This window comes from Rana temporaria, chromosome 1, assembly GCF_905171775.1.
Source record: "Rana temporaria chromosome 1, aRanTem1.1, whole genome shotgun sequence".
Classification (NCBI taxonomy): Eukaryota; Metazoa; Chordata; class Amphibia; order Anura; family Ranidae; genus Rana; species Rana temporaria.
Genome location: NC_053489.1, coordinates 376,966,508 through 376,979,429, shown reverse-complemented (window position 1 = coordinate 376,979,429; position 12,922 = coordinate 376,966,508). Strand labels below are relative to the sequence as shown.

The 12,922-nt window shown below is 46.0% G+C and overlaps 1 protein-coding gene across 1 annotated transcript in view; it reads left to right on the top strand.

Annotated features, from left to right (window-relative positions):
- POLR2B (RNA polymerase II subunit B) overlaps positions 1-12,922 on the top strand; it is a 601,249-nt gene that overhangs the window by 109,226 nt on the left and 479,101 nt on the right. The window contains 3 exon segments of the mRNA XM_040322519.1: positions 9,330-9,488; positions 10,405-10,569; positions 12,759-12,922. The exon segment at positions 12,759-12,922 is cut by the window's right edge and continues 33 nt beyond it. Coding sequence (XP_040178453.1) covers positions 9,330-9,488; positions 10,405-10,569; positions 12,759-12,922 — 488 coding nt within the window.

Here is a 12,922-nt window from a genome sequence, read left to right as displayed (position 1 = left end):
TTAGGAAGTTTGAAGTGCTTTATCCTATGGAGGAGACGTTTACCAAGAAGTGGAGTCTACCTTCTGTGGATGCAGCGTTTTCTTCTGTAAACAAAAGCATAACTTGTCCTGTGGACAATGCCCAGGTATTTAAAGATACTTCTGAAAAAAGGTTGGAATCTTTACTAAAATAATCCTTCCTCCTGGCAGGCGCAGTAACCCAACCTGCTGTAGCAGCAGTGGGTATGTGACTGGTCTTAAAGGACCAGGTGAAAGGGGATGAAAGATCTGACTGCTGAACAGGTAAAATTTTGGGAATGTGCCTAGGGCCTTATGTTTTACAGTGGATGTCATTAGATTCTATCCAACAGGCATCTTGCCTCACACTGCAGCTGGTACTTATGTGCAGAATTCTTTGGCTAAAGCATTGGTCAACAAACTCCATGCAAAAAGCGTTTGGCCAGCTTTCCCTTCCATGGTGAACACCTCTTTTGGGGAAGATTTGGAGAAATCTATCCAAAAGATATTGAGCAATAAAACTACCCTTTTACCAGAGAAGGAAAAACAAGCGTCCTTGTTTTAAGCGTTCTCTCTCCCTGGCTCCTGGTAGATCTAGCTCCCAGCCAGTGGTGACGGCATTTTCATCCAGCCACAAAAGCCAAGGAAGACCAAGCCCAGAAAATCAAGAAGCAGTCAGGTTCAAAGGCTAGCAAGCAAAACCCCAAAACCTTCATGAAGGGCGCCCCCGCTCGGCCGAGTGGGGGGGACGACTTTGGCAGTTTTAAGCGGCATGGCAGACAGAAATCCAGGATAGATGGGTTGTATCCACAGTATCCCTAGGATTCAAACGGAATTTCGAGAAATCCCAGCTTCTCAATTCTGAAGCTCAAGGCTCTCAAAATCCACTAAAAAGTGTCCTTCAAAGGATTGGGTCACTTGCTGTCCCAAGGGGTGATCACAGAAGTACCCCTAAAGGAGCAAGGTTCAGGTTTTTATTCAAACCTCTTTTGTAATTCCAAAACCAAATGGAGATGTTGGACCCATCCTGAATCTAAGATCTCTAAATCAGTTTCTGAACATTCGCTATTTCCGAATGGAAACTATTCGATCAGTGGTCGCCTTCCTACAAGGCGGAGAATTCATGGTCCGACATCAGGGACACATTTACATGTGCCTATCCATCCTGCACACCAAAGATTTTTAAGGTTCACGGTAGAACATCGCCACTTCCAGTTTGTGGCTCTTTCATTTGGGGTAGCTACCGCCCCCCGGATATTTACTAGCCCCTCTGTTGGCAAATCTAAGGGTACATGGCATAGCAGTAACGGCCTATCTAGACGATCTACTTGTGATAGATCAGTTAGTGGCAGGATTAGATCACGCTGTGCTTGCCACAATAAAATACCTGGATCAGTTGGGATGGATTGTAAATAGGGTTGTCCCGATACCACTTTTTTAGGACTGAGTACAAGTACCGATACTTTTTTTCAAGTAGTCGCCGATACCGAATACCGATACTTTTTTTTAAATGTGTCCCCAAATGCAGCCATGTACCCCCACATATGCAGCCATGTACCCCCACATATGCAGCCATGTCCCCCACATATGCAGCCATGTCCCTCCAGCCATTTCCCCCATACCTTTGCCGGAGAGTAAGACTTGACAAGCTGTGAGGCGGGCGGCGGCGGAGACAGGCAAAGAGTCGCTGATTGCTGTCATTACTAGTAAAAAAAAAAATACGTCCCCAGATTTCTTTTTAAAAATCTAGTCACCTTACTATAGGGGCAGAGAGTGCCAGCAGGGGACTCCAAAAGAAGAGGTAAGGGACCGCTCTGTGTCATAATATTTCACAGAGCAGGTACATATAACATCTTTTTTTAAACAAAATAAATATTCTTTAATATCACTTTAAAGTAGCTGGCAGTTTTCTTGCCTCTGCGGGTGCGTTTACGTGGTAGTGTACACTCCAGGGAGACAAAAATAACCGGGCAAGATCTATTAAGGCTCACCTTACCAGGGCATACAGCCATTATAAGCTGGAGGGGTTAAATAAGTCCGTCATAGGTGCTGCAGGAACAGGAAGATGAGGGTTGCATTGATAAAAGCACACAGGATTGTGACAGGGATCTGCAGAGGGAAGGATTGAAGGAAAGAGAGAGGATTGAGAAATCTAGCTGGCAAAAATCCCCAAGCCAGGCAATTCTAGTACAAATAGGCTTAGTGGAATTGCTATGCAAATCTTAACCACCGCTGAGAGTAAAACCCAGTAAATCCCAGTCTGTAGTAACCAATGCATTATCGGCCGCCTCCCTGAGCCCAGCTCATCCGTCCATCACAGCTCTGTTACCTTATCTGTTGAGTATCCCCAAGCTAGGTGTCTCACCTTGACCGTGCACCCTCCAGTGTATGGAGAAAATCACAGCATTCATTTGAATAGCTGTAGTGTTCCCGCGCGTATAGACACTCCCCCTTGCTCGGGATTGGACAGATCACGATCACCCATCCAATCCCGAGCAAGGGGGAGTGTCTATACGCGCGGGAACACTACAGCTATTCAAATGAAAGCTGTGATGTTCCCGCACGCCGTTTAACCCATGCGGCGGCGCGATGCGGCGGCTTTCGATTCGGCGGCGCGATGTGGTGGCGGGGGGGGGGAAAGTATTCTATTTAGGTATCGGGGGTATTTGCGCGAGTACAAGTACTCCCGAAAATACTAGGTAACCCTAATTGTAAATATACAAAAATCCTCTCTACAAGACCAAAAAAGGTAGAGTATTTTGGGCATGTTCGTAGACACCACACAAGGCCGGGTATTCCTGCCAGAACCAAAGATCAAGTCACTAAATGACCTGATCCACAAGGTCAAGGCAAAGAAAAGGCGGTCTTTTTTCGCCTTTGCATGAGGCTACTAGCGAAGATGGTAGCCTCCTTCGAGGCTATCCCTTACGCCCAGTTTCACTCGACAAGTAATTATGGTTTAAGAAACAAGATTCCTCATTCTGTTAAGGTGCACTCGACCAGAGCTAGGAATGCTTCATGGGCAGTGCTTTGCCAGGCTTCGATGGCTCAGATCTGAAAAGCTGCAACTTGGTCTTCAGTCCATACATTCACCAAATTCTATCAAATAGATGTAAAAGGACATGAGGCTTCTGCCTTTGGGCGCAGTGTACAGCAGGCAGCAGTCTAGGGCTTCTTGTCCGTTTTTATGGTCGGCTCGGATCTGGGTCCCCCCCCCCCCCCCCCCCTGTATATTGAGCATTGGTCTGGGATGTCCCATTATGTAATGATTTAAGGCTCTTGTGTCCCGTGGTGTACGATAAAGAAAATAGGATTTTTAGAACAGCTTACCTGTAAAATCCTTTTCTTGGAGTACACCATGGGACACAGAGATCCCCCTTCTTATGGTAACCTTATTGCTTTTTACAAAACTAAGGTACTTCCCTGATAGGAGGGGTTATATGGAGGGGAACTGGCTTTGATTGGTTGTGCCAGTGTCCAGTCGCCTCTGGTGATCATACAACCCATTATGTAATGATTTAAGGCTCTGTGTCCCATGGTGTACTCCAAGAAAAGGATTTTTACAGGTAAGCTGTTATAAAAATCCTATTCTACTAACTTGGGTTATTTTGGGCAAGGATATGTAGCAGTATAAAGCTTAACATAAGTGAGGAAAATTTGTGATTTGCTAAATTTTATAATCACTAAAGTGTTGTTTTCCCCCCCCCCTCTTATCGTCCATGGATGGACACAGCTCCTTAAATCTTGACACGTGGCTTATGTTCCCTGTTTACAGGAGAGGACTAGGCAGAAACATGTTAGATAATTAAATACATGTTACATTAACAGAGTTGAACTGCCCCGCCCAGAGGGCAGTCCCTCCAGGCATAACCCTCCTCACTGCAGTATGCAGCCTCAGTTTTGTTCTGCCTAGCAAGGAAAGGACGTATGGCTCCCTTTGGGCCCAGCGCCCTGAGGAGAAATTGTATTTTACTTTTTCTTGAAGAATCTTCTTTCAACTGTCGGCTGGGAGGCAGGTTGGATAATATAGATCTTTTTTACAGCCACTTTGTTTAGCCTTTTTTACAGCTTAAAAACGCCTTTTTTTTTTTTTTTTTTTTTTTTTTTTTGAGCTGGAGCTCAAACGCTGCGGTAGCGTTTTTAGCTTTTTTGAGCGTTTTTTAACGTCTGGCGTTTTTACAGCTCTAAGGCTGGTGCTTCAGAACGCACTGGTCCTGATTTTTTATTTTTTTTTGCAGCTTAGAAACGGCTCGGCCATCTACAGCTCAAAAAACGTCATGGTGGGCATGAGGCCATAGACTAACATGGAGAGCCGTTTTTAAGCTGCAAAAAAAGCTCAGAAAAGTGGCTGTAAAAACGTCCACGGAAATGAAGCCTTATTGTTATTCCTGGACACGTTTGTGCCAGGATGGGGGTGGACTGTGGACAGGCGGTAAGTGCCCCCTTCCCCCGTTATCCCCTGGGGAATGCTCTGTTATGGAGCCATGGACCAGGTACCTGGGTAGTAAAAAAAAAAAAAAAAAAGAAAGAGAAAAAAAAAAAGCAGGATAAGGCATTTATGGGTGCGCTTTTTACTGCTGCAAGAGACTCTCTTAAGCTGGATAGTGCAGCTGGGTTTCTGCCGAGGGCTCGGTCTTTTTTTGGATCACACAAATCAGACCGCTCTGTGTAGGTTTTTTCCTTCTGTGCCCTTTGATAATTTCTGAGATGCGGAATGAGAAAAGCCGCTGAGGGCTTTTGTAGTCCCTCACCGCTGGGCGGAAACCCCGCTTGTATGGATCTGACTGATAGAAGATCCAAAGTACTGACCCATTCCATGTTTACCATGCTGGGGTCTGACTTGCGGTCTATTGTGGCCACTATTCTGGGGTCTGTCGGCGCTGGCGCCATTTTTTGGGAGGTTTTTCAGTTACATTGAAAACCCCCATTGGTGGTCATTTTGTCGTAGCTGCGCTATGGCGCAGCTTACATTGCGGTTGGCCATTTTCCTGTGGCCGCGTTCTGAACGCTCGGCGGCCATCTTGGAGTAGTCCTGACCCCTAGTGCTGTATACAACTCATGGAGTGAGCATTATGCACCAGACAGTGGCGGAGCACCGACTCTCTCCCAAAGTTAATAGGCTAGTGGACCAGCTGGTCCAGGGCTCATATAGGTCTGTGATGCTTCATTGAATGCTGCGCCCTTGTTATCCAGGGCTTCTGTTTCAGAATGGTTTTATGCACACGGTGGTGAACTCCATTACTTGGCAGCAAGAGAGTCTTTGGTTTGAATCCGGACACTGACGCCAATCTGCCTGGAGCTTGCATTGTCGCTGCCTGTGTCTGTGTGGGTTTCCTCCGGGTACTCCGGTTTCCTCCAAAGGCATGTGTGCATACACCTACATAATATACACACTGTGTGTGTGTGTGTGTGTGTGTGTGTGTATTATTTAGGGGCAACCCACCCAGGCCATCAAAGGCCCAGCTGGGGGACTAATTCGTCCCTGGGTGCGTAAGCCGATCACACCGGCACCCAAATCCTACCAATGTATGTAGCCTTCCCTCCCTGTCTCTAGGTGGGAGGGGTGGCTTGCAGGTTCACAATTCGGTGAAACCTCCCTGCTCTCCGTCTGCGAGGTGGTCCCTTCGGAGTACTAGATAGGGTTTCCTCCTATCCACAGAACAAAGGGCCAGATCCACAACCAGCGGGCGCAACGTAACTTTTGTGATTTAAGTTACACCGCCGCAAATTACACAAGTTAGTGCCCGATCCACAAAGCACTTACCTGGAAATTTGCAGCGGTGTAACTTAAATCCGTCCGGCGCAAGGCGGGCCAATTCAAATGGGGCGAGTCCCATTTAAATTAGGCGCGCTCCCGCGCCGAACGTACTGTGCATGCTCCCGACGCTATTTTCCCGACGTGCTTTGCGCGAAGTTACGTTGCGCCGAGTTTTGTGAATCGCGACGTGGGAAAAAAACATTTTTTTAAAAAAATTGACAGCGACGCCGGAAAGACGGGTATACTTTTTTACATGGTGTACTAACTTTACACTTTGTAAAAGTAGCCCTATCTTTGCGACGGCAAACTAACACTTACGGCGACTTAACGAAGGGAAAAAGCTTTGTGGATCTCCGTAAGTGCTAATTTGCATACCCGACGCTGGATTACGACGAGAAATGCCCCCAGCGGCGGCCGCGGTACTGCATCCTAAGATCCGACAGTGCAAGTCCATTACACCTGTCGGATCTTAGGACTAGCTATGCGTAACTGATTCTATGAATCAGCCGCATAGTTAGAAACAGGGATACGACGGCGTATCAGCAGATACGCCGTCGTATCCCTTTTGTGGATCTGGCCCAAAGTTCTTTCCTTGTGTCTTCCTCTCCCGGCCCGTCGGTCTGCCTTGCAGTGTGGGATTTGCTACTCTGCGGGGTGATTTTACCTTTCCTGCAGGACGAGAGGTTTGTGGTTTTCTATGGGCCTCAGGCCCCAAATACCTTTTGAACATCGGGTAGTTCCGCATGGAATCCATTTGTTCGGTGGTAGCTGCGCTCCATCTGGGGAGGTCCTGGCGTTCTCGGACATTAGGGATGCATACATAAACGTTTAGGCCAGAAGGTGTAGCTCAGTGGCAGCAAGCCTGTCCTCCATGTGTGCGACCCATGGTTCAAATACTGGGCATGCTAGGTTCTAACTCGGCGTTGGAGTATCTAGTGTTGATCCAGACTCCTCGGTGGCGAAGGTCCTTCTTCCCCTGGAGAAATTGCAGACTCTTCAGTCTGCGGTGAAGGTATTGGCATCACGCAATCTGTCTTCTCTCCGGGCGCCTGCTGGTTCGGGGCCTGTGGGTAGCCTCCTTCAAGGCGGTACTGTATGCCCAGTTCCACACTCTGGTTTTCCAGGGGAAATACTGTCCAGGTGGTAAAAATCTCTTGTCTCTGAAATCATCAGATTACGGTGCGCCACCTAGTCAGTCTCTCTGAGTTGGTGACAGAGATCCCCGACTCTTCGGTCCGGGAAGTTGTTTCTTCCTTCCAGTGGTCGGTGTGTACGACGGATGCCAGCTCACGGGTTGTGAATCTGGGGGGTTCACAAACCTGGCTGGTCCAGTCGGCCCTGAGTCGCTGGTTTTGCGTGGACCTACGGCCACACCTCCCTGAATGTGTCTAGTCTCCGGTAGCTACCCAGGGTCAGGCCTGGGTGGGAGACCGCCTGGGAATACCAGGTGCTGTCTACTGTTCATATTATAGGCGATCAGGCTATGCTTCTCCTCGTGGTCGACCGATCTGGTTTCAGCCGGACAACGCCACGGCCGTGGCTACGGTCTACCATCAGGTATACCGGCAGGTGGACTACTGCCAGATGCTGGACCAGGGCGAATGGTCTTTGTGCTTGGGGTGTTTCGGCTCCCTTGCAGGAGGTGACCCTCACAGGGCATGGATCTCCTGGCTGCTCGTCTCCGCCGCAAGGGTGTCGAAGTTGGTGGCCAGGGCTAGTTATCTGGTACAGATGTATCAGTCGCGCTGTGGGGTCTGTATCGGCGACTTTTTGCCGTTCCTCCCATGGTAGTTGCTTCCTCGGCTGCTCCACAGAGTGGAGGCTGAGGAGATCCTGATGATTCTAATCGCTCCAGGTTGACCTTGGCGTCCAGGCGCCCGATATCGGCGTACCAAGGTAGCGGAGGTACCCTGGCAGTTGCCAGGGCAGGAGGTCCCTCTGTCTCGAGGTCCCATACTTCCTCCTGTTGTACAGTCACTGACTTGCTCAACATGGTTATTGGAAGCCAGACTTTTGGTGACCGGGGTCTGTCTGACTCGGTCATCTCAACAATGCTGAGGGCACCGTAGCCTTCTTCCGGAGGATCTACCAGTCGCACCTGGCAGGCCTACATCTCTTGGTGCGAAGGGATGGAGTGACGTCCACAGACGTACTCGGTGTCCAGGATCCTGCTGTGTTTAAAGCTTGGAGTAGATCTAAAAATTGCTTAAAGCACCGTTTGGGGGAAGATTTCAGCTTTGGCTGTGTTCTTTAGTGGCCCTTTTTGTGTGCAGGGGGTTTGTCATATACTTCCCCTCTTGGCCCATCTCTTCCCCCCATCAGTTTTGACTCTGGTGCTCTCGGTTCTTCAGGAACCTTCCTTTTTGGAAACAGATTTTCTCTATCTCAGAAGGTGGCCCCTTTTGTGGCCTTTACCTCTGTTAGAGGGGTTTCTGAGTTGGCGGTCTTGTCTTGCAAGCCGCCATGCTTGATCCTCCATAAAGATTAGGTGATGGTGTGCCCGCGACCTTCCCTTCTTTCGAAGGAGGTTTTGGCCTTTCATACTTTAGGCGTGGTACACGCTTTTGCGGGTGTATCAGCCTACTACGGCTCCGTTTCGGAGCTCTGATTCTCTTGTGTCGGTGTCTGGTCCACCATTTCTCGGTGGATCAGGCAGGCCGTCATACAGGCCTATGCTCTTAAGGGCGGGTTCCCCTTTCCGGTCACGGCACTTTCGACCAATTGGTGCTTCCTGTTTTTTTTTCCCGACATCATGCGTCGGTCTCGCAGGTGTGCGAGGCGGCGACTTGCTCGTCCGTTCATGCTTTTTCCAGAATTTACATGGTTGCTGTGAGTGCATCTTATGCTTTTTTCGGCCGCTAGTTTTTGCCGGCGGCTGTTTAAAGTTGCACCCCCTCCGTTGAGGAGCTCTGCTTGTTTTGGGGTGAAGTTAAAATTGGTTTTACTGATCTATTTCCCACCCCTCGTTTTTGACACTGCTTGGGGACGTCCTACTTGTCAAGATTTAAGGAGCTGTGTCCGTCCATGGACGATAAGAGAAAATGGGATATTTTTTGTACTCACCGTAAAGTCCATGGACGGACACAGCACCCACCCCTCATTTTTAGGTTTGTACTGCTTGTTACGAACTGAGGCTACATGCTGGAGGGACCGCCCCCTGGGTGGGGCTGTTCAACTCTGTTAATGTAATATGTATTTAATTATCGAACATGTTTCTGCCTAGTCCTCTCCTGTAAACAGGGAACATAACACACTTGTCAAGATTTAAGGAGCTGCGTCCGTCCATGGACGATAAGAGAAAATAGGATATATTTTTTTCTCAAACAAACAAAACGGTGGTGATCAAATGCCACCAAAAGAAGGCTTCATTTGTGTGAAAAACACAATTTTTGTTTTTGGTACAGTGTAGCATGACTGAGCAATTGTCATTCAAAATGTGAGAGCGCTGAAAAATGTTATGGGCAGGAAGAGTGTGAACGTGCCCTCTAATTGAAGTGGCTAATAACTTTTAAAATTAAATGTTCTTCCTATATTGACTAATTTATAGATTTTTTTTTTTAATTTTTTTTTTTAGGTTTTAATTGCTCAAGAAAAAATGGCCACAAACACTGTATACGTCTTTGCAAAGAAAGATTCAAAGTATGCTTATACGGCCGAGTGCCGGTCCTGCTTGGAGAATTCTTCAAGACCAACAAGTTCTATATGGGTCAGCATGCTTGCAAGGGGAGGTCAGGTAAGCGGAAGTTTCTCACTGAAATTAAATCTGTAGTAGGGCTGGGAAATCGATTTTGATTTTCGAATTGAGTTGCTAGGTCAAATCGATTCATGTTAATTAAAAAAAAAAAAAATCAATTTTCAAATTTTTTTTTTTTTTTTTTTTTTTCCAGGACTGGCGCTGACACCACGCCGGTCCTGAGGAGCTGTGGGCAAGAATTTTTAGGCGAGGCCACGGATTCGGCTTAGTCTGCGAGGCTGGATGCCGTGGACTAGGCCGAAGCTGTGGCCTCGCCTAAACTCCTGCCTGCAGTTCCTCAGGACGGCGCGTGGTCCATAAAAATAAATGTATTAATAAAAAAAATTGTCGTAAATCGTGTTTTTTTTTTTTTTTTTTTTTTTTCTTTCCCGCAAATATATTTAGGGGAACATATCTCCCAGCTCTAAGCGGTAGGAAGTCTGTTTTTATACTTGTAGCTTCAGGTAAGCCTTACCTGTAGGTACAGTGAATATCTCTTAAACCTGCATCATTTAGGAGATATTCACATTTGTAGCAGTCAGTGATGATTTCTGAAAGAATAGTATACTTTGTGTGCTGTTCGTTCAGAGCTTGCTTGTGACTCGCATACGTGGGAGTGATGTCATAGTGGCTTGGGCCATTCAAACGACTGAAGCCTGAAAACCTGGAAGAAAGAGTGGGGATGGAATGGAAGCCTTGGCAGCGAAGACAGCGTTGCCACTGGAGGGAAGGGAAGTCTGTTTTTGTATGCATTGCAGTAACCAGAGCTGCCACTCGCCCCCCAAGACTTCACTACCGGTTTTTAATATGTTTGCCTTTTAAAGCTGTGTTACAATTGTTTGTTACTGCTTTTGTTTGAAGCATCAAAAAAATTTTCTTTTGTTTTACCAAAACACAAAATTGTTTTTTTTCACAGGGAGCCAAAAAAAGTGCTATTGGTCAGCGTATTGTTGCTACGTTGCCTTATATTAAACAAGAAGTGCCCATTATCATTGTGTTCAGGGCATTGGGGTTTGTATCCGACAGAGACATATTGGAACACATTATCTATGACTTTGAAGATCCTGAGATGATGGAAATGGTAATTCTTATGTTATTTTTTTCTAGTGACTATTGTCATAATCCACCTATCGACTGTCATTTTGTCCATCTCTATACAGTTGGTTGGTATGTTTGTTTACCCATATAGGTAGAAGGCTGACACATCTACAGTTGGAATAAAGGTTTTAGACCATAAAAGCACTAGAGCTAGAAAGTCGGTTACATACGTTCCAAAAATCATTTATAAAGATATTAAAAAGTAAGGGTCCCAGCAGTGAACCTTGGGGTACACCACTGATAACCTTAGACCATTCAGAGTAAGAATCATTAACCCCTACACTCAATTCTGTCTCTTAGCCAGTTTTCTATCCATTTACAAACTAATATTTCCAAGCCTGTAGATTTTACCTTAAACATGTGTTGGGGGGGGGGGGGGGAACTGTATTGAATGTTTTTGCAAAATCCGTGTAATAAATCCACTGCCACCCCTTTGTCCAAGGTTTTACCTCTTCATAAAAATAAATCAGATTTGTTTAACAACTTCTTTCATAAATCCATGCTGTCTGTTGCTTAACACATATTTTTTTTTTCCCAGCAAGAACTTGTTTATGTGGTCTTTTTATTAAACGCTTCAGTATCTTCCCATCTAACGAACAGGTCTATAGTTGCTTTGTAAAGACTTTGTTCTCTTTTTAAATATGGGCACCACATTGGCCCTGCGCCAATCCAGTGGTACCATTCCAGTCATTGAGTACCACATTTTTTTTATAAAATATATATTGGTTGGTCAGGTTATAAACCAGCTATTATGCTTCGTAAATATCCAAAGGGTCAACTCTCCAAGATATTGGCCCCCACTCCTTATCTCTTGCAATCATAGACTCTCATGTAGGTCAAGGCCACACAAAGTGAAACAAAAGCAGGAAGGCTTCCATGACATAATGTTTTTAAAAGGCTTTATTAAAAGAATGTGAGCCACTCGCTCATGATAAAAGGCTCTCCCTGACCAGGTATACAGTAGCGCTGAACGATCATTACAAATTATGAATCGCGAGAACAGTTTTTTAATAAAAACATCTTTGCCATTCTGAAGCTTCCCTCCAACCACCTTGTATATTTTATATATACTGTGATTCTGTACTTGCTAAATATGCTGCAGAAAGCTCCCTCCACTGAGTCTGGCTGCAACCATTTTAACTGTGGGTAGCTGAAGCTACTGCCTGTTCACTTCCTTGATTTACAGACAGAGGCACACATCCAGCTCTGCAGCTTTCTTTGGCCATCTTATTCGACGTCCCCACTGAGCTCCTTTTTATATTCTTTTATTGGGTGTGATTGCACATAGAGCACTGTATACAATTTTTATAGAATTTCTATATAATTATATTGAGGTTAAAATTATAGGATAGCGCCGCTTGCTATTACTTTTCCATTTATGTTGTAGGTGCCATACCTAATCAGTGGCAGCTGCTCCATTTTTTTTTTCTTTTCCTCTCCTTTTTAGTGACACCCCTCCCCAAAACACAGTTGGCTCTGGTATAGCATTTGTTTGTATACCTTTACAACTAGTGACTCATGCTTGCTGGCCGGCAGCAGGCATGATTCACAGTAGAAGATGCACATTTAAAACATCAAGTCTTACTGCAGCGGCACTACAAATTCAGAGCACAATTGCACTGTACTAGTGTGAACCTAGCCTTAAAGATTCAACACATACTGTAGATCAGAAAATTAGCTGAAAGACTGGAGGTGAGCTGGACCTGGAACTTTTTATTGGGATAGCAGGATGGTGGCTATTGAGATGTTAAAGTGGAAGTTACACTTTTGGGTGGAATTCCGCTTTAAGTTCTCCTCGCCCCCTTACATTTGGCATGTCATTTTTTTTTTGGGGGGGGGGGGGGGGGAAGTGGGTACCTAGTTTTGACAGGAACCCAGCTCCCACTTCCGCTCTCGCCACCTAGGTGACTTCTTCTCCCCTCGCTCCCTGCCGGCGCCGCTGAGAGGGAGGAGCGAGGCTTCGGGTGGCTGCATCGCTGAAGGGTGGGACAGGTCAGTGTCAAGTCACACTTTTTGTAGCAGCTGACTTTTAATAAACTTAAAATTACTGGATCACCATATATACCAATGTATACCATTCTTGCATGATATTGGAAAGCTTTTAAGTATGATGCACTTATAAAATGTAACTGCCTTGTGAAGTTTCACTTTTTTTTTTTTTAACCCTTACAGGTGAAACCCTCTCTTGATGAGGCCTTTGTTATTCAGGAGCAAAACGTGGCCTTGAACTTCATAGGTTCCAGGGGTGCGAAGCCTGGTGTTACAAAAGAAAAAAGAATCAAATATGCAAAAGAAGTTCTTCAGAAAGAAATGCTTCCTCACGTTGGTGTCAGTGA